This window comes from Orcinus orca, chromosome X (genome assembly GCF_937001465.1).
Source record: "Orcinus orca chromosome X, mOrcOrc1.1, whole genome shotgun sequence".
Classification (NCBI taxonomy): Eukaryota; Metazoa; Chordata; class Mammalia; order Artiodactyla; family Delphinidae; genus Orcinus; species Orcinus orca.
The window spans coordinates 34,157,455-34,179,297 of NC_064580.1; the positions used below are offsets into that span (position 1 = coordinate 34,157,455).

The 21,843-nt window shown below is 41.3% G+C and overlaps 1 protein-coding gene across 1 annotated transcript in view; it reads left to right on the forward strand.

Annotated features, from left to right (window-relative positions):
* Nucleotides 1–21,843, forward strand: part of XK (X-linked Kx blood group antigen, Kell and VPS13A binding protein) — a 53,186-nt gene that overhangs the window by 1,943 nt on the left and 29,400 nt on the right. Inside the window, exon 2 of the mRNA XM_004281330.3 lies at nucleotides 6,010–6,272. Coding sequence (XP_004281378.1) covers nucleotides 6,010–6,272 — 263 coding nt within the window. The remainder of the gene's footprint in view (nucleotides 1–6,009; nucleotides 6,273–21,843) is intronic.

The window sequence follows — 21,843 nt, forward strand, 5'->3', positions numbered from 1 at the left end:
TTACAGTAAAAATATTTTAACTTTATTAAAGAAAGAAAGTTTGGTGCTTTGGAGAGATAACTTCTCAACTATAAATAAAGTTTCAATACCATAAAGAGACCTATTTCCAGAAAATTCTGAACGGGTCAATGTCTTTTTGGGGGAAAAGCAAAATAAAACATAAAAAACAAAGGAATAAACAACCCGCTTCCGTTAACAAGGGCGCTTTCATTCTAATGCAGCTGATTTCTTTCAAGAAGATATTGGACCCACGCTGAGATACGCAAACTGTGGTTCCAAGCCTCTTAGCTTCCAGATGAAAAGAAAAGCAACTTGATGTTGTGTATTAGTGACTTAATATCTTATTGCAAGTTCTTCCTGCTGACTGTTTGCTTCTATTCTAACTCTAAGACATCAGCTTCACATAAAGATCAAAATTATTTCCCCCAAACAAAGGAGAGTCTCTCTTCCCTTCTTATCGATTGAACTTAGTAATATTTTAAAACTGTTTTGGGATAATTTAGCTCTGTTTAATTTGGGGTGGGTACTAACTAACCAAACTCATGTTCTTTTTAGGTGAGATGATGTTTTTGAGTTCACTCAGTTCAGCTGCATTACATTACACTGTAATAATTATGGGCTAAAGACCGCAAACTAGGCCCCGCTCCTTCTTCAGGGAGGCATTGGGAGAGCACCATATTTCATTTATATCAGTCTTATATTTAAAACTGTAGTTGCAATTTGAAGGGTTGTTTCCTCATTAAGCCTAGGTTGGAACAATACAAACATTGAATAATGTCTTGAATTTATTTTTTTCTATTTTAAGGACAATCTTACTGTGAATGATAATAGATACTCTGGAAAACCAGAGTGGGGAAAAGCACCTCTTAACAACAGCAAAATTTGTTTATCATTCTTTTACAGTTACGTTAACTTTTTAAATTAACTGGGAGAAGGAGTAAATATAAATGAGTTACAGGTTCTAGGAATTTTCCCCCATTCTTCTTCACTGCTATAATGAGGAAAAATGGTACATAAAAATCTGGCTTTATAAAGTAAAAGCTAAGAAGTTCTAGTAATTTTTTTATTCAAGTATAGTTGATACACAATATTATATAAGTTACAGGTGGACAATATATAGTGATTCACAATTTTAAAGGTTATACTCCAATTATAGTTATTATAAAATATAGGCTATATTGCCCATGTTGTACAATATATCCTTATAGCTTATTTTATACCTAATAGTTTGTACCCCTTAATCTCCTACCCCTATATTGGCCCTCCCCCTTCCCTCTCCCCACTGGCAACCACTAGTTTGTTCTCTATATCTGTGAGTCTAGTATTTTTTATAGAACATTGCAAGATGATTCACCATTGTACTTCTCTCTTTAGTAAACTTTCAAAAGACTTTAAAATAATAATGGCCTAAGTTTGAAGAGTTTTCTTGTTGCTTGCAAAGTGCTTTTACATACAGTATTTAATTCCATCCACTGTAAAACCTTGTGAGCTAACTGTCATTATCTTTTTTTTACAGTTGAGAATTGAGGCTCAGTGAGATTATGCAAGTGGCTTTTCTTTCTTTTTAACCAGTTTGGTTCTTGTGTAGCTTCTCAGAGCATGTGTGTCATAGGAAGATAACGTGGCGTATAGGAAATCATAATCAGTATTTCTTTTGAAAACGTGTTTTTATTAACTACCTTAGAGGGTCTCTGGTACCACAGATTATTTGTGCTGACACCAACATGCATGGTTTCAGCTAAGGAATAAACTCTTTCCACTATGGCGCTTGAAAATGGGATAAAGTGGAAAAAAAATAGATCAACCTGCTGATTACCTACATTAGGAATCAGCAAACTATGCCCCACAGGTGAAATCCCCCTATGGCCTGTTTTTGTAAATAAAGTTTTATTGGCACACAGCCACGCTCATTCATTTCTGTGTAGTCTGTGGCTGCCTTTGCACTACAGTGGCAGAGTTGAGTAGTTGCGATAGAGACCAGGGCCTGCAAAGCCTAAAATATTTACTCTTTGTAAATACAGAAAATGTTTGCCAAACCTTGGTCTACACAATACTGAAAAACTACCTTGAATGATTTTGATGAAAATACTTAATTTATGGCTACATTTAGACAACTTCTCAAGTAAAACAAAACAAAACAAAACAAAACTCGTTTGGAGTAATTGTATGAGTCTTGCAGAATTCCAAGAAGAATAGTAGAGTGTGTTTCTTATCAGCTTTCTTAACCAGTAGTGGCAAATAGCAGAAGTCTTAGGGCCTTTCACAAGTTTATTAAACACCTACTACATGTGAAACTCTGTGCTAAGATTTTTATTAGTTGGGAAGAACAGTGGATTGCAAGGGGGTACGCCTGGGTTTCAGGGCCAGCTCTGTGATTAGCTCCTTCTGGGACCTTCTTTCATTTCCATTGGTAGACTGCAAATGCTTTCCATTAAACACAGCCCCTCCTCAGCATCCAGAGAATTGCTTTTTCCTCTGAACCTTCATTTTATTCATTCAGCTCTTAACATGTGCTGGTGTTTCACTTGTTTGTTTGTTTTAGTATTTAAAAATTCTGAGCTTGGGCTTCCCTGGTGGTACAGTGGTTGAGAGTACGCCTGCCGATGCAGGGGACACGGGTTCGTGCCCCGGTCCGGGAAGATCCCACATGCCGCGGAGCGGCTGGGCCCATGAGCCATGGCCGCGGAGCCTGTTGCTACGCAACGGGAGAGGCCACAACAGTGAGAGGCCCGCATACCGCAAAAAAAAAAAAAAAATTCTGAGCTTGATTTTATTATTCAAGTAAAATATATTTGTTGTTGAAACAACAGAAGGGCAGAAAACAGATAAGCACAACTAAAAAAATTTTAAAGTTCTAATCCAGCTAACTAAAGAAAACAATTCTTAATGTTTTGTTGTATATCCTTACTAATATTTTTACAGTGGTAAGCTGGTAAACCGTAAACTGTCTGGGGGTGGCAGGGCGGGAGTGGAAGCCCTGATTTGTAGTATTTGCTGATTTCTGTGATTTAAGTATTTCCATTATGGCCTATTTCAAGTTATGAAGTTGTTTAAGAACTGGCTCACAAAATTCCTAACTATTGGGCTTCCCTGGTGGGATGGTGGTTAAGAATCTGCCTGCCAGTGCAGGGGACGTGGGTTCAATCCCTGGTCTGGGAAGATCCCACATGCTGCAGAGCAAGTAAGCCCATGTGCCACAACTACTGAGCCTGTGCTCTAGAACCTGTGAGCCACAGCTACTGAGCTTGTGTGCTCTAGGGCCTGCGTACCACAACTACTGAGCCCACATGCTGCAACTACTAAAGCCCGTGTGCCTAGAGCCCATGCTCTGCAACAAGAGAAGCCACCACAATGATAAGCCCGTGCACTGCAACGAAGAGTAGCCCCTGCTTGCTGCAACTAGAGAAAGCCCGTGTGCAGCAACACAGACCCAATGCAGCCAAAAAAAAAAAAAAAAAAAAATTCCGAACTACTTAATTGTCTCATGAGTCAGTATGAGCCAGCTCAGGCACTTTACTATTTACGTGTATAGGTGTGTATGTGTGTGTGATTTGTGTGTATGTATATATATGTAATTTTCTTTTTATTAAAAATGGAATTTTCTATATATATTCCATTGTAATTTACTCCTTTTGCTTACCAAATATAGGAAACATTTTTATATATCAGTATATGTATGTGTATACTGTCAATTTTAAGGACTGGATAATATTTCATTGAATACATATATTAGGATTTATTTAATCATTGTTTTATTTGAGGACCTTTAGAGTATTTCCAGAATTTTGCTATTACAAATAATGGTATGATTCAAATTTTTGCAGTAGGCTTTCTTTCTAAGTGAGGAAATATATGAGAAATATCTTATAAACTGAAAGTGCTATATAAATATTAGTTGTATTAATTATTTATTATCCTTATTATGTATAGGTCCCATATTCTTGCTTAGATTGTGAGCACCTCTGAATGAGGCGGGGTATCCAGCTATCTTTGCATTCCCCACAGCACTTAGCAGAGTGCATCTGCATTCATCACATATTTGAGAATAAAGAAGATGGTCAGTTTATTCTGTCTTCTAGTCCTTGTTGTGGTCAGTGGTCCAACAGTGTAAAGTTGCTAGGCCTCAAGCAGTCCTCAGTCATAGATTTGAGTTTTTCCTCAGAACAAATTCAGTTGGATAAGCTGGACTTGAACTCAAAACCTTGAACTTCATTGTTTTCAGCTGAACAAGCTGGTCCACACTGTTTTACATATTTTCATGTAATAAAGTGTCCATGACCCCAGTGGACAAAATGTAGCAGATAATTGCCTGTCACTCTCCCTCCCCTTCCCCCCATACTACTACGTACCTTTTTTTCTCTCAGGAACAAACGAACAAGGATAATAATCACAAAATATATCCAGTTTGTATTCACTAAAGAAGTTCCTGCATTTCGTTTCTTACATCAGGTTTTATTCTTTCAAATTATGCGTGTATTCTTGTTGCCCTGGTTGCCTCGAGGTGAGAGAACAAAGTTAACAATACTCAATAAAATAAACGAAGCCATAAAATCTTCTGGCAGCATTATAAGGTTGTTATAAAAATGCACGTTTGGGGAAAAAAATGTCCTTTAACAATTTTTAAACCTAAGGCCATGAACGTTTTTCTTATTCCTAGGAAAAAAATACTTTTCCCCAACATTTTGTTATGAAAATTTACAAACATACAGAAGACAACTTGAAAGAATTGTACGGTGAACACCCAAGTACTTGTCACCTAGATTCTACAGTTAATGTTTTATTTCACACATCTGTCCATTCCTATATCAATCCCTCAATCCATTTGTGAGTGTGTGTGTATAAATCGTATACGTCAGTACTCTTCCTCTCTTTGATACCCATATCATTACCTAAAGAGGGAAATCCAATTTTAAAAGCCAGGTACTCTATCAGTCTAGAAAGGTGACTGCTTAAGGCTCCATCCCTAGGGCAGGCTTGAAACTCCATAGATAAGACAGAGCTGGCAGGCTTCCAGGCATGGTTGACTTTAGTCATGTCCCGTAAAAGCTTAAGAGAGCAGAGATGGTAATGTGGTCTTCCAGGGGAATTCTAGATGGGAAACTACTGGGGGATCTTCCAACCATAGCTGCTGTTTTTTTTAAATATATATAAATTTATTTATTTTATTTTATTTATTTTTGGCCGCGTTGGGTCTTCGTTGCTGCCCGTGGGCTTTTCTCCAGTTGCAGCGAGCGGTGGCATCTCTTGTTGTGGAGCACGGGCTCTAGGTGCGTGGGCTCAGCAGTTGTGGCTCAAGGGCTCTAGAGCGCAGGCTCAGTAGTTGTGGCGCACAGGTTTAGTTCCTCCGTGGCCTGTGGGATCTTCCCGGACCAGGGCTTGAACCTGTGTCCCCTGCATTGGCAGGCAGATTCTTAACCACTGCGCCACCAGGGAAGTCCCATAGCTGCTGTTTTAACTGAGGTGATTTGGGACATCTATTAGATGTGAAAAATATATATGTGCATATATATATATCTATATATATACACAAATATATGTGTGTGTGTATATACATGCATACACACATACCCATATACTGTATTATCTCCATAACAGTGCAGCAAAGTAGGTTTTATCTCTGCTTTGTAATTGAGGGAAAGGGCTTGGGTTAAACGACGTGTCCAGGGCTGCACAGCTAATATGTGTCAGGAAGGGAAATGGAATGTTTTTCTGTGGCTCTGGAGCCTGAACCACTTCCTATTCCATTCTCTACTTGGTTTCCTTGCCTCAGTGGCCTTCGGTATCACCTCTGAATTTGGTTCACACTCAGGCCAGTTGGCCTGGTGGAGGGCCTCAAGAGGACTGCATGCTCAGAACTGGTCCTTAGAGAGGATGATTTTAGAGGAGAGGCTACGGTTCAGAGTAACCAAGTCAAGGCTTTGAGAATCAGGCTAAGTGAAAGCAGGGTAACTGAGAAAAGACAGAATCCTGTCTGCCTCTGATTATCATGACTTGCTGGTTTGTTTCCAGGTGTTTTGAAGTCTTCTGCATCTATTGTCAGTCAAACCACATTGAAGAACCTTATGTCAGCATCACCAAGAAGCGACAGATGCCAAAAAATGGCCTCTCAGAGGAAATTGAGAAGGAAGTGGGCCAGGCAGAGGGCAAGCTATTCACCCACCGATCTGCATTCAGCCGGGCATCAGTGATCCAGGCTTTCCTGGGCTCAGCCCCTCAACTGACCCTGCAGCTGTATATAACCGCCCTGCAGCAGGATGTCACTATCGGAAGATGTATGTATATTTTTTAATTTCTATTTGCATTTGGGAATCAAAGTGGAGAGCGAAACATAAGGTTTATCTTGTTTTTGGCGAAGTTCGTTTATATGTGCATCCAATCCTAAGTCTGTGTTCCGGTTACTAAGCTCAAAACATAGTGAATTAAAATAATAACGACGTTTATTTTGCTTATGAATCTGCCCTTTAGGCAGGGCTCACCTATGCTCCACTGTGTATTAGCCGGGGTAGATCAAAGATGTAGAGTTAGAATCCATTGAGGACTCATTCACTCGCATTTCTTATGGTCGATGCTGGCTGTTGCTCGGGGCTTCAGATCTTCCCCACTTCATCTCTCCATGTAGGTTAGTTTGGGCTTCCTCACAGCATGGTGGCTGCTTTCAAGGGCAAGTATCCGAAGAGTGAGAGAGGGCCAGGTGGTAGAGTATCCCTTTTGTGATCCAGCATTGGAAGTCATGCAGCATCACTTCTGTATTTTCTTTGTTGAAGCAGTCAGGAATCCTGTAGAGGTTCAAGGGAAAGGGAGGAAAGGAATCTCTGACTTTTGTTGGGGAATGGCAGAGTTCTAGAAGTTCACTGCTGTGACCATTTTGGAAAATACAACTTGCCGTAGGCTGAAAATATAGCCGCCAGAGGCTGGGCCTCTTTGGTTTTTGCCTCTGTCATTCAGTGATAGTTGTAAACCAGCTGATACACAGTTGGTTGTAACAGCTTTTTTGTGGTGAATGAGGGAATCAAGAGCACTGTCCTGTTTTCTTGAAGTTCTAATAGGTATCTCAGCTTTAAAATGAACACAGTTCTCTAACCTTTGGGCTATTCTCGCATCATCAAATTGAGGGCAGGTTTTGATTAAGCCAAATTTTAAAGAAAAAACCTGTACATGCATTGGACACAAGTGAAAAACCTTCATATGAAAAGAGGAAAGAATCCTTCACAAATATTAATATTATTAGTAAATGAAAACCAGATATTCTGGTAAGTTTTGCTATATAGATAAACAAAAGTGAGTTAAAAGCCTTAGGCTGAAAAAATACATATTTAAGACAGCACTGAAACTGGAATCTTTTAAAATAAATCACTCATTAATCTCACTTCCCTCAGTATTATCCTCTTTCTGCCTATAATCTAGGCTGGATGGTAAAATGACTTTAATTTATGGCTGGGTCACAGGATATTTGCATGTTACGACTGTATCCCTTATCCAGGTTACCTCAGAGTGACTGTAATTCTTAAGATACATCAGGACTTTAGGTTGAGATCTTGGACCTTGGTGGATTAACATTTATGTGAAAATGCCTCCCACAGCCCCAGGTAGACAGTAGGTGCTCAATAAATGTAGCAGCATCCTTGTTCTCTAAGGACTTATAACTAGAATGGGCATTGACCAAGGTGAGTCCTCTGCATGCCACTATACCCTTTTCCCAGTTCATTATTTTTCTATGTGGCAGGAACACAGCAAGAGACCAGATGTGGTGATAACCTATTTGATTTTTACAAGTAGATTCAATTTTTTTCTCAAGTTATTGAAAATGAAGATTGTCTTTTAGTTCAGAAGTTGGCAAACAGCAGCCCATGGGTGTAATCAGGCACTGCTTGTTTTTGTAAATAAAATTTTATTGGAATGCAGTCACACCCTTTCATTTACCTGTTCTCTATGTCTGCTTTGTTTGTTTGTTTGTTTTTTTAGCAGAGTTGAGTCGTTGAATAGTTGCAACACAGAAAGCATGGTCCACAAAGCATAAAGTATTTACTGTCTGGCTCTCTACAGAAAGTTTGCCAACCCTAGTTACAGTTTTTCAGACAGAATTCTATTCAGGAAAATGAAATGTCTATCTCATAAAATATGAGATATCTCATAAAATGTCAGTGTCACAAAGAATATCTGTGACATGCCCCCCAAGAACTTGGAATAAGTCCTCTGAGAATTAAATGATCAATCAAATATATAGAGAGAAAGGAAGTGGGTATGGTCCTCTTAAAAATGTAGATGACTGCCAGTTGTGTAGGTTTTGACTAACCCTAATCACTGCCTTAACATAGCTGAGGAAGGGATCCCTCACCCGGAAGGGGAAAGGCAGTTGTAATTGGAGGACAGGCTGGGGTGTGTCACAGAGGCAAACATTGGCAATATCTGTCATATGATTAGGAATGCATTTGGTGCAAGGAATAAACACTTGACTACAAGGTTAAACAACCCATTATTTTGCTTATCTAAGATGAAGTTGGAGTTAGGCCGTTGCTGGCATTATATCAGCTGCTCTCAATGGTAGAGTTGATGTTCCTGAAGTTCCACTGGTCTTTCTTTTGGGTTGCTACTGCATAGAATCCATTGTAGCTGCATTCAAGGTAGAAAGAGGGATGAAGGCAGAAGGGCGAGTGTCTTTCTTCCTTTATCAGTAAGGAAAAGCTTTCCTAGAAACCTCCCTAATAGACTTTATTTAGGTCTCATTGACCAGGACTGGTCACATGGTCACCTCGGTGCAAGAAATGCTAGGAAAGCTGGGCATAGAAATGATTGCCACCAGTGGCTTACAGCAGCATTCCTTCAACTTTGCTGACGTTGATTAGAGTCACGGGAGGCGGGGGGAGGCCTGTTAAAAATCTGCAGATAACCTGGAAATTGTGATTTGCTGGGTGTGGAATGGGAGCCCACGGTATGTCTCTTGATTTTTTCTCTTTTGTTTTTTTCTTTTTTTTTGTTTTTTTGCGGTACGCGGGCCTCTCACCGCCGCGGCCTCTCCCGTCGCGGAGCACAGGCTCCGGACGCGCAGGCGCAGCGGCCATGGCTCACGGGCCCAGCCGCTCCGCAGTATGTGGGATCTTCCCGGACCGGGGCACGAACCCGCGTCCCCTGCATCGGCAGGCGGACTCCCAACCACTGCGCCACCAGAGAAGCCCTCTCTTTTGTTTTTTAAATAAATGCTCCAGGTAATTTTTATCTTCAGCAAAGTTTGGGAACGCTGGACTAGACTAGTCATAACCTGCCCAGGGTTGGGCCCCTTGCCACCCACAAGGAAATTATGTTTTCTTAAACTATAAGAGGAGGAATGGATATTGAGTGGGCAGCTAACAGTATCTGCCACACCTTGTGTCCAGACCGATAGAAATGTCCATTCTTGACAGGAGAGGGACATGAAGTCCATCAGAACCTGACCCCATTCAACTTTCAAAGTCTATATAACCCCTTCTCTCTGATTCTATGCTCACTGAGCAAACATTGATGAATTTGGCCTTGGCAGAGCTTAAAGGGGAGGTGGAGCTGGCCACGTGGTCCACTGGAGAGGTTTTTGTTAATTGCAGTATAATGCATATAACATAAAATTCACCATTTTAAGAGTACAATTCAGTAGATTTTAGGATATTCACAGTGTTGTGTAACCATCACCACTATCTAATTTTAGAATATTTTCCTTACGTAGAAAAGAAATCCCATACCCGTTAGCAGTCACTCCTCATTTCCCCTCCCCAGACCCTGGCTATCACTAACCTACTTTCTGTCTCTATGGATTTTCCTATTGTACATATTTCATATAAATGAAATCATACATTATTGGAGAGTTTTTTTCCCATAGTCAGTGAATAATGGACACTGTCTATGAGCCTCAGTCTTTGCGTGAGACTAGTCAGCTCTCAGGGGCTTGATCAAGTCTCTGGACCTTGGAAGATAGGTTGGTCTGAGGCCCAGGTGAGTGCACCAAGGTTACTGTGCTCTGTGAAGGCCCCCGCGTCCTGCCATTTGGCCTGCCTGGATCTCAAAGTGCCCTTGTCTCTTCCAGTCAAGGTGGTCCTGTTGGTAGTAATGATGACTGTTTCTCAGATCCTTGCTTTGTGCTAGGCACTGTGATTGGCATGATTGTGTTTCATGTTCACAGCATCCCTGTGAGATAGATCTGATTACCTCCATCTTATTAAAGTTGGAAATTGTACTCATTGTCTACCAGAGGAGGCAGGATTTGGGGTTAGATTTATGTGAATTCATTCATGAAGTCAATGAATATGTATTGAAAACGTCCTGTGTTCCTGACCTTGTGCTGGGCTATGAGGGTAAAGTGGTGAACAGGGTAGACCGGCACATATCCTTTTGGAACATGATAGAGAAACATGAAACAGATAGTCATATACTTATTTTATTTCAGGTCAGTCCTGCAAAGTGAAAGTCCTGTGTAAGGGTCTATTGGGGGAATCTAACCAAGTCTGGGAGATGAGGGAAAATTTTCCAGAGGAACTTAAGTTGAAACCAAAATCTGGTAGATGAGGAGAAGTCAAATGAAGGAAAAGCAAGAAAGGGCATCCCAGCATTTCACACTTTATCCCAGAGGCAAGAGGAAGCCATTGATGATTTTTAAACAACACAGTATCATGATCAGATTTAGTTTTAGAAGCTGATTACTCTGGAAAATGGATTGGAAGGGGTGAGGGGAGAAACAAGGAGGCCAGGAAGTGGGCTGCTACAGTGGTCAAGTTGAGAATGATAATGGCTTGGGCTGGAACAGGAGAAATGGGTTATTGGAGCCATATTAATGATGTAGAAGTGGAACAAGGTGATGATTGATTGAATGGGAAGGTGAGGCAGAGAGAGATGTCAAAAATGGTTCCCAGGTTCCTGACATATATTATTTCGTTATATCCTGCCTCATTACAAAACAAGGACTTGAGACAGGGCTTTTTAGCTAGTTCTGTGATACCCTCTGTGGAAGATACCCTTCTGTCCTCTCTTGTGGACACTGGTAAATTAAATAGTAATATTATATAAACCTACCATCTGCAATTCAAGCAGTTCTTGTGATTACTAAATATTACTGGACTTATTTTTGAATGTATCCCATTGTAAACACAATTATAAATCTCATTCTCAGATGAAACACCTAACCTATGATCATTTATTTGAGAGAGGAACAGAGTTAGCAGTGGCTGAATACATGTTTTAAGATGTATAAGTATATAAATTCTGTCCCAAGTGATAGACTCAAAAGTACACACAATTCTTATAAACACTCTACGTGCTGTGTTAGGTTAAAAAAGGAGTTGTCACATCAAGTGAAGAATAAATCTAATTGCTCTCCTAGCCATGTCAACATCTGGCATTTTCTCCTGTTCATCATATGCTGAAGGGCCACCGTCTGCTGCCTCTTGGCCTGTCATAAAGGACTGATCAGAGGCTGCGCAGCTGGCTTGAACTGTGGCATCAGTGGACCTGGGTTCACCATCCCAGTTCCCCACTTTCTGGCTACATGATCTTGGACATTCATCTATTTCCTGTGGGCAGCAGCTTCCTCACCTGTAAAACGGGGATAATCAGCGTTCCTCCATCTTGGGATTTTCCCAAAGACTAAGTCACCGTGTGCCTGTAAACCGCGGCTTAACACAGAGCCTGGCACAGGGCACGCCCTTAACAGATGGCTGCCTGTGTCTCCCTCCCCGTGTACCAGATGCTCAGACAGGTTTCCCCAAGGTGCCGCCAGGCCTGGTTCTCCCGTGACTGCTGGATGCTTGGGCCTCTGGCTGTGAAAACCCCGGCCTGCCAAAGCTCGAAGCTCGTGGGGGGACAAGAGTGAGAGTGCCTCCCGTGCAGGGGGAAAGCCAGGGCTGCATCCGGGAACCAGACAGCCCTCGCCCTGTCTGCTCCCCTCTGCCCGGTGACTCACCATCTCCGCTTCCTTGTATCATCTAATAAAGCTTGGAGCTGACTGAGCCTTTGCCAACTTCACAGCATTATCTAGAGTAACAGTGTCGGGTGTGCTTAGAGCTCAGTGGAGTAGGTGCTTGTTTAATCCAGGAAACTTTTCTTGACACCTGGTGCTCATTCAGCCAAACATTTACAGAAGCCTCATTGCCAAGATGTCCACCGCACAAATTTGTGATTCGTTAGAAGAGCCGTGAAGGCCTCCTGGCCTCCGCCAAGCCCCCCTCTTGCTCTTCTGCTCACGTGAGTGGCTAGCAGGCCTCTCCCCAGCGACTGCAGGTGGAGAGTCACCTTCAGCTGGTCACATCATGGCACCAACAGTGCCACCCCGTCCCTGAAGTGGAGCCTCTTGGTGTCCAGGGCATGGTTCCTCATCTTCCAGTGACCTTCAGCCAACAGGGAGATGCCTCCAGGGTGGGTGGTGCCAGGGAATCGATCATGATACTCAAATCCTGCCATGTTGGTTAAATAGCATTTGATTAGGAAAAGCTGTTTACTTTGGCTTCTGGCCGTGGCTTGTTTTAGCACAAAGCATAGTCTCCTGGATGCCTGACCAGAAGTCACAGAACTAGAAAAAAAATTTCACAATTTGTACGGAAACACAAAAGACCCCAAATAGCCAAAGCAATCTTGAGAACGAAAAACGGAGCTGGAGGAATCAGACTCCCTGACTTCAGACTATACTACAAAGCTACAGTAATCAAGACAGTATGGTACTGGCACAAAAACAGAAAGATAGATCAATGGAACAGGATAGAAAGCCCAGAGATAAACCCACGCACATATGGTCACCTTATCTTTGATAAAGGAGGCAGGAATGTACAGTAGAGGAAGGACAGCCTCTTCAATAAGTGGTGCTGGGAAAACTGGACAGGTACATGTAAAAGTATGAGATTAGATCACTCCCTAACACCATACACAAAAATAAGCTCAAAATGGATTAAAGACGTAAATGTAAGGCCAGAAACTATCAAACTCTTAGAGGAAAAGATAGGCAGAACACTCTATGACATAAATCACAGCAAGATCCTTTTTGACCCACCTCCTAGAGAAATGGAAATAAAAACAAAAATAAACAAATGGGACCTAATGAAACTTCAAAGCTTTTGCACAGCAAAGGAAACCATAAACAAGAGCAAAAGACAACCCTCAGAATGGGAGAAAATATTTGCAACTGACAAAGGATTAATCTCCAAAATTTATAAGCAGCTCATGCAGCTCAATAACAAAAAAACAAACAACCCAATCCAAAAATGGCAGAAGACCTAAATACACATTTCTCCAAAGAAGATATCCAGATTGCCAACAAACACGTGAAAGAATGCTCAACATCATTAATCATTAGAGAAATGCAACTCAAAACTACAATGAGATATCATCTCACACCAGTCAGAATGGCCATCATCAAAAAATCTAGAAACAGTAAATGCTGGAGAGGGTGTGGAGAAAAGGGAACCCTCTTGCACTGCTGGTGGGAATATGAATTGGTACAGCCATTATGGAGAACAGTATGGAGGTTCCTTAAAAAACTACAAATAGAACTCCCATATGACCCAGCAATCCCACTACTGGACCTATACCCTGAGAAAACCATAATTCAAAAAGAGTCATGTACCAAAATGTTCATTGCAGCTCTATTTACAATAGCCCAGAGATGGAAATAACCTAAGTGTCCATCATCGGATGAATGGATAAAGAAGATGTGGCACATATATACAATGGAATATTACTCAGCCATAAAAAGAAATGAAATTGAGCTATTTGTAATGAGATGGATAGACCTAGAGTCTGTCATACAGAGTGAAGTAAGTCAGAAAGAGAAAGACAAATACCATATGTTAACACATATATATGGAATTTAAGAAAAAAAAATGTCATGAGGAACCTAGGGGTAAGACAGGAATAAAGACACAGACCTACTAGAGAATGGACTTGAGGATATGGGGAGAGGGAAGGGTAAGCTGTGACAAAGCGAGAGAGAGGCATGGACATGTATACCCTACCAAACGTAAGGTAGATAGCTAGTAGGAAGCAGCCGCATAGCACAGGGAGATCAGCTTGGTGCTTTGTGACTGCCTGGAGGGGTGGAATAGGGAGGGTGGGAGGGAGGGAGATGCAAGAGGGAAGAGATATGGGAACATATGTATATGTATAACTGATTTACTTTGCTATAAAGCAGAAAGTAACACACTATTGCAAAGCAATTATACTCCAATAAAGATGTGGGAAAAAAAAAAAAGTCACACCAGAGGAATTCCTTAAGGGCCAGAGAAGTCATAGTAGGTGGGTAAGCCACATCAGATTAGCAGGTGTGTGTGCTCGGGGGTCCCCTTACAGTCCATGCCGTAGTCAGCAGTAGTGGTCCCCGGGACACCTGCAGGGAGCCAGGCTTCCTGAGCTCTTTTACACTCTCTGTTTGATGTCCGAGTTTGGAGGTTGAGCTTTACTGACCTCGTGTTGGCAAACCTTCTGCAGAGTCACCTGGACATGGGAGAATCAGGCAGAGTTATACCACCATCCCTTTAAGAATCGTGCTTCAGCTGTGCCTGTGGCTTTAACAGGAGACATGGGGCCCCCCGGCCAGCACGTCATCAGTCTAACGGCGCCCCCTGCCAAATCCCCTCCTACACGGGACCGGGAATCGTCCACGCAGGGGAGGAAGGCAGACAGAGGGTGAGAACCACTGCCCCTGGGAAAGCATGAGGCACCCAAGTTTAGGCTTTTTGTACGTTTTGAACAGGTGGGAAGGGGGATGGTGAAGAAGGATTTATTCTAACGTGAGCCCTACAGAGAGAACACCAGTGATGACCAGTGCCCTGTTGGGAGTGGGAAAACTAAAACTGGCGTGAGTAGGGACAGATGCTGGGGAGGGTGTGGCTGCCAAACGAGGTCTGTGATCAAAAGCAGTGTCAGGGCCGGCCAGGGTCAGACACCAGACACAGGTCAACACACGGGAAAACATCACGTGTGGGACGGCATGAGCCCCCGAGTCGAGCCTGGAAAGATCTTGGAGAGTAACGTCGGTTTGCTGTTGGCATGAACACGAGGCCTGGGACCTAGGCTGGCCTCCCACTGAAGACAACCTCTGAGAAGAGAGGTGTTTTGAAGGCCCAGGCTCCCCTGGTCCCTGAGTCTGACAGGTCCTGCAGTCATGTGGCTCTGACTCTTTAGAACAGGACTTTGGGGCCCCAAATTAGAATTTTAAAATGAGGGACCTTCTAGTAACCTCTAATACATCCTTTCCTAAAGCATAAACTGCACAGTGGCAGCTTACAGACCTAATCTGGATGGCATTTGTTAGTCCTACACAGACGTCTTGAAAGAAAATTCATAAGCTGCTGACATTTAAAATCACAGACTTTTTCCCTGAATATCTGGATTTCTGGCTTCTCTCGTGAAATCAAAATGTCTGGGTGTCCCTGTGGTTGCAGTGAACTGGAGATACGAGATGCTCTCCCATTAAGGTCAGGCCTCTGGTCTGCCACTTGTCTCTTTTGGATTTCATGTCTCACCCACTTCACTCACTTCTAGTAACTGTCTGGCCACTACAGAGACTTGAACTTGTTACTCACACCACAGATTAATTCTCAGTTCACAGTATTCAGAAGGATCAATTTTCTCATTTGATGATGTATTATAGTACAGGGCTTCTCAAACTGCCTTTAGTGTAGGGCCAGTATTATCTGTTCTTCTTGTTCTAATTCCTTATGAACTGATAGGAGGTCCTATTATGCATGACTGATATACAGCTCACATTTGACTCATCACTGGAGTACCACATCTCCAGGACTGGTTTAGACCCTATTCACTGGATGAGCCCACTCCCTTAAATATTGGGGTGAAGCCAGATTGCTGTGTTCCTAAATGCTGACTCTCAATTTCCATTTTTGGAGCTGGCCAGTAACAAACAGTTCCTTGACCAGTACCAGTCTGCAATCCACAGTTCAAACAGATTGAGATGATGAATTTATTTTATTTTATTCTTTTAGGGGTATGGTTTTAAATCTAAGGAACTTCATTTTGTATCGTTTAGTATTTCTCTACAGTTCTTCGTGAACACGGAAGATTGGTTTCTCTGATATTTAGGGTTGTAGAATCGCGGTGGGGAAAATCTGTCTAAACTTCTGTTAAAGCAAAATCTACTAAAGGAAACCAATTTGCAGCAGGGAGACAGGTTAGATAATGCGGCTGTGAGATACTTGGGTTCTGAGATGTAGGATGAGAAGAATTCACCAACTGGACTGTGGAAGAGAGTCTTCATGGCACAAAAGTGCAAAATAGTGAAAGAAGATGGGGGGAAACTGTGTTCTGGTCTCCCGTAAGTGTAGTTTACTTGGGGCACGTCAGCTTCCATGGCTATAAGATGAGGAGGTTGGACTGAATTATCTCAAAGATCTGCTCGAGGTGTACAGTTGCCAGTCTGTGATCTTTTCCTAAGGAAAGTTCTCTACTGAAAGTGGGGCACAGAGGACAGGGATTGGTTTTAGGGTCTCCATTTTACAGCTGAGGCCACTTTGGCCCAGAGATGCCGATCAGCTCTCCCAAGGTCACGTGGCAAGTGGGTCCGCAGTAGGGACGAGAGCCCAGCCCTGCTGCCTGTTGTTGAGCCTCCTCTGCTGTATCCTGAGAAATGGGTGGTCTTGACATAGAAAGGGTTTAATGGTCTCCCCTGGGGAAAAGAAGCCAAACGCTTCAGTGTAGAGGTGTCAAGGTGTCTTGGGTTTCTAGGAAAACATTCTCACCAATTCACTCTCAAGAACTTCCACTTGTGTTTTATTTGGAGGCCAGACAGATTAGGATCAAAGGGCTGATTTTATAGTACAGGTCTTCAGACTTTGTATACCTAGGCCTTGTTCCATTGGACAGTGTGAGAGCCGTGTGATGAATCCGTTTCCTTCTCAATTAAGGTGTTCTTGAAATTCTGACTCTGTCCACTGACGTGGTCTCAAAGGGGATTATGTGATGACGTCAGAAGCCTGTGCTCAACAGCCTTTTCTTGAAGTACCAGAGTTACTGTCCTTTTCCACAGAGTTCTGAGACCATCCTGCTTTGTTGAAGACAAGATTTCTGTCCTGTAGCTGATTGTAGGGCCTTCAGGGTAGCCTCAGAGTTAGTAAAAATGTATCTGGAGATGGCAGAGACTTTAAATGTCTGGGGGTCACTTATGACTTTTGATAATTTTCACAGGTGAAAAGTCTGGTATGAATGCATAATGAAAATGGTACAGTTGAAGAGGAAAATTTTTGTAACATGCAAAATAGGATAATAAAGCCAATCCAAAAAAAAGAGGTATGGGGAAAATATCTATAAATGTAATGATTAAGCCTGTCTTCAATGAAGTCTAGAGTAGATTTTAAACATCTTTATGTTAATAAAACTCCATAGAAGGGTTTGATGTGCCTCCTCATTTTAAAAGCACTGGTCTAGGGCTTCCCTGGTGGCACAGTGGTTGAGGGTCCATCTGCAAATGCAGGGGACACGGGTTCGTGCCCCGGTCCGGGAAGATCCCACATGCCGCGGAGCGGCTGGGCCCGTGAGCCATGGCTGCTGAGCCTGCGCGTCCGGAGCCTGTGCTCCGCAATGGGAGAGGCCACAACAGTGAGAGGCCCGTGTATAGAAAAAAAAATAATAATAAAAAAAAATAATAAAAAAAATATATATAAAAGCACTGGTGTAGAAATTGTTAGTAAAATTTAAGAAGAAAGGTGTGCCCGACTATTTTTTTAATTTACTTAAATATGACCAAAACCACTATAATTTTGTTACCTAACACCGTCAGGGAAGGCACCAGCAGGGCTCTGATAATTAGCAACATATAATGGACAGTAAGGGTGCTGACAAATATCCAAGAACTTCACTTACAACATAAAACTTCTGAAATATTGATATTAATAATATTTCCCTATTCACATTTAATCTAGGGAAGGCTAATACCTCTTTTGATTTGACTTTTTTTCATGCAACTAATCAATACTAACATAGGAAATGAAGCGAATTATTTCTAACACCTCTCTTTTTATAAGGTGAAAGAACAAATCTTTTTTACTTTCTAGGGGCCTCTGGGAAATCTCAGACAGTTTTAAATCCAAAAGATGTTGTGAAGTTTCATTTCACTTTTCATTTTGGATTCAGTGTTGGAAGGCAAAATTGAAAAATTTCCAGGAGGTTTGAGAATTAAGATAAGATCGTGGATATCTGAGTACATGAATGATTATAGCTTGGTTATTTATTAAATAAAGTGACAATATAGCATTTAATTAAATACAAAAAAATCATTAGCACAATGGTAAATGCAGAACTTCTATTGTTTCTTTTACTTTAAAGAGAATAATCAAGGGCATGATAAAGTCATAGCAAAGCGTTATTGTGGTGAGATATCGAATCTCTGCTATTTGGACAGATTACGTAGAAGGTGAGGTGGACGGCTGGTTAATGACCCCAAAGATATTTAGTTTCTAATCCCCAGAACCTGTGAACTTTATATGGGCAAAAGGACTATCCAGATAAAGAGATTGACGTGAAGAGTATTGTAGATTAGCCAGGTGGGCCCTTAATGTAATGACAAGTGTCCTTAGAGAGGCAGGAGGTGATTTGATTACAGAATGAGATGATAATGTGAGGACTGGAGCGAATTGCTACACTGCTGGCTTTGAAGATGAAGGAAGGAGCCACTAGCCAAGGAATGCAAGGTATACAGCTCTAGAAGCTGGAAAGTCAAGGAAATGGATTCTTCTCTAGGGCCTCTGGAGGGAGCATGGCCTTATTGACACCTTGATTTTAACCCAGAGAAACTGAGTTGAGACTTCTGGCCTCCAGAACTGTAAAAGAATAAATGTGTGTTGTTTAAAGCCATCAAGTTTGTGGTAATTTGTTACAGCAGCCATAGGAAACTAATACAGGTGCAGAGTAACCTCTTATTAGGAGCAGACCAATACTCCAAAAAACTTTCTCATTTTCACAGAGAGCAAATAAATTCTAGGTTTGCTTCAATGTAATATTTCATTTTAAAGGACCCACAATCTCTTTTTGACAATCTTACAAGTAAACCCATCAAAACTGAGGCAGATTTGGCAAACCTTTAACACAGATAGGTATTACTTTTCAGATTCTCTTTCCACAGACTTACAGCTTTCTGTGTTCATTCAGGTTTTTTTCTTCACCATTCTTCCTCTTTTCCATTCTGGAACAAGTCATTTTACTTCAGGACAGAAACATTCCCTTTTTTGCCCCTAATTTTAAAAGTGTCTCATTATCTTCAGACTCCTAGTAGAGACTCATTCTTGTAGAGTCTCATTTACATAAATTAATTATAACTTTTAAGCACTCACTTGTATTTCATGGAGCAAACTAGGGGGTTGATCGCTGTAAATTTCTGTCATTTTAGTAGAACTCATGAATACATTCAACCCAGCTTTATTCAGCCACGCAATTCCTTTCTATAGTTTCACATCATGGCAGAAATGAACATATTCATTTACAAACCCAAAGATATAGCCTCTTTGTAGAATATATAAATAAGAAGCAAAAGTATATAAACTCAAATTATACTTAGTAATCAATGTTTTAGTATCCTTTCTTAGACATTTTCTAGGCATCCATTGAATTTCTATAAATTATCTCATAATATCAGTCCAGAGACTTCAGCTATCTAAAGATTTTGGAAATGCTCTTCAAGGGGACGTACTACAAAATCTCATTACTGTGGAAAATACTGGTTTGTCAGAACAATGACTCGATTTGCTTAAACATAAATTGACTTTTTTTCATAATCTTAGACCTTCAGTAGGAGTAATTCTAGCTCATTTGATCATAAACCTATACAAATTTAAGAAAAATGTACCCAAGAGGCTTAAAAATGTATGCTTGTATTATACTTAACACTGATGAATCAGAGAGGACCTAGTTGTCATTAAACCCAAAATATTATACTAGTCGTCATTGTCAAAGATTTACATAAATTATGTAAATTTGAACTATTAAAGTATTCTAAAATCTAGCACATTTAAAATACTAGTAGTTCAATTTTTTTTTAATTTATTTTCTTATTAGTCATCCATTTTATACACATCAGTGTATACATGTCAATCCCAATCTCCCAATGCATCCCACCACCACCACCACCACCACCACCACCCCACTGCCACTTTCCACCCTTGGTGTCCATACGTTTGTTCTCTGCATCTGTGTCTATTTCTGCCCTGCAAACTGGTTCATCTGTACCATTTTTCTAGGTTCCACATCTATGAGTTAAGATACGATACTTGTTTTTCTCTTTCTGACTTACTTCACTCTATATGACAGTCTCTAGATGCATCCACGTTCAATGTTTGTATTTTAGGAAATTTTAGTTATATTCAATTTATATAAGCAATTGTTTATTTAGATATGCCAATCAGAACAGAGGTCCTTTAAATTAAGAGACTTTATAATCTAATGTATTAATACTATCCAAAGGTAGGAAAATGTTACATACTCACACAAAGATGAAGAAATTTCTGAATGACAGACACATAGACATACAGCCACAGAGAAATAGCTTCAGTTCTACAATTTCAGTCACAGATCAAGAGTAAACACAAACAGAAAATCTCCCCAGTCCAGATTTCAAAGAGCTGTTTTCTTCCCAAAGGGCATGAAATTTTAAATTGATATGAACTAACAAATGGACTGACAAATAAATCTGACAAACAGATTCTCTGTTGCCTCACACCTAGCAGGGACCTGAATCGTATGGACCTGAATCTCTCTAAACCATGAACCCATTTAGAGAGGGCTCCAGATGGTCAGACCCTCAAACCAAATCCCCATCCATTTCTGCCAACGATGTGGAATAACTTAATGGCCATAAATGAAAGAAAACAAAACCGAAACACGACATTAGTAGAGAGGCAATTTAAAGTTAGAGGAACACAGAGTCAACACAGTTCTGTCCGTGCTCTCGCTTCACCCAGGAGAGCCAAGAAAAGACACGACTGGGCTTTAACTGCATACAAGGCACACTTCTCCGTGAACGGTGTTTACCTGGCTCTGACAGGTGAATCTATTGGGTATCTCATTGTGAGCTCCAGAGCGGTTAAAAGATATTTTTCAAAAAGGATGAAATCTTGTCGCTCATATAGATATGGACACATTAAAGATTTTATTACTCAAGAGGGAATGGACAGATGCTAAAACCAGTTCAAAAGGGAACAAAGGAATGTTGAGTAGGAATATTGAAAAAAGTGTAATTGGAAATAAGACTGGTTTTATTACATTGTAAGAGGGAAGGCAATTGAACCTCTACTGGATAATGCATTTTGCATGTGTATCTGTGACCTGACAGCCTGGATCTTGGAGCTGGCAAGCAACAAGGCCCATGACCACCACAGGAGGTGGTCTCCCTCCTGTGGTGGTCCAGTATATATGGTCCTTTGTGGATCCCCAGTGGGAATGAGGCCCATTTGCCACAGTGGTAACCAGCTTTAATAGTGTATGTAGTATTTATGAGCCTGGCTTCCTTCCCTCCTTCACTCTGTTTCCTAGGCTCCCCTCCCAGATGAACTGCCTGCATCCAAATGTTTGTCTCAGGCTCTGCCATTAGTGTAGTCATCTGAGTGGAGGTGGTCATTTGAGTCACAGCAGGCCCAGCACGTGCAGCTGTGGAAAAGGCAGCTAAGTTCCTCCAGGGTACACGTTGTGATGGAGGCTGCAAAAGAATAGAGGAGCAAGAATAGAGAGGTTTGCGTAACAGATTGAATGAAGTTGGGCACCAAGGATTCTTAGCTGGATGAGGGAAAATAGAGGGTTCGTTTGATTTGAGGGCTTGATAAGGATATTAAAAAATTATGGTAGTTCTTAGACAAGTGAGTTGAATGTGTAGAAGTTGGTAGTTGGCATAGGGTGTTT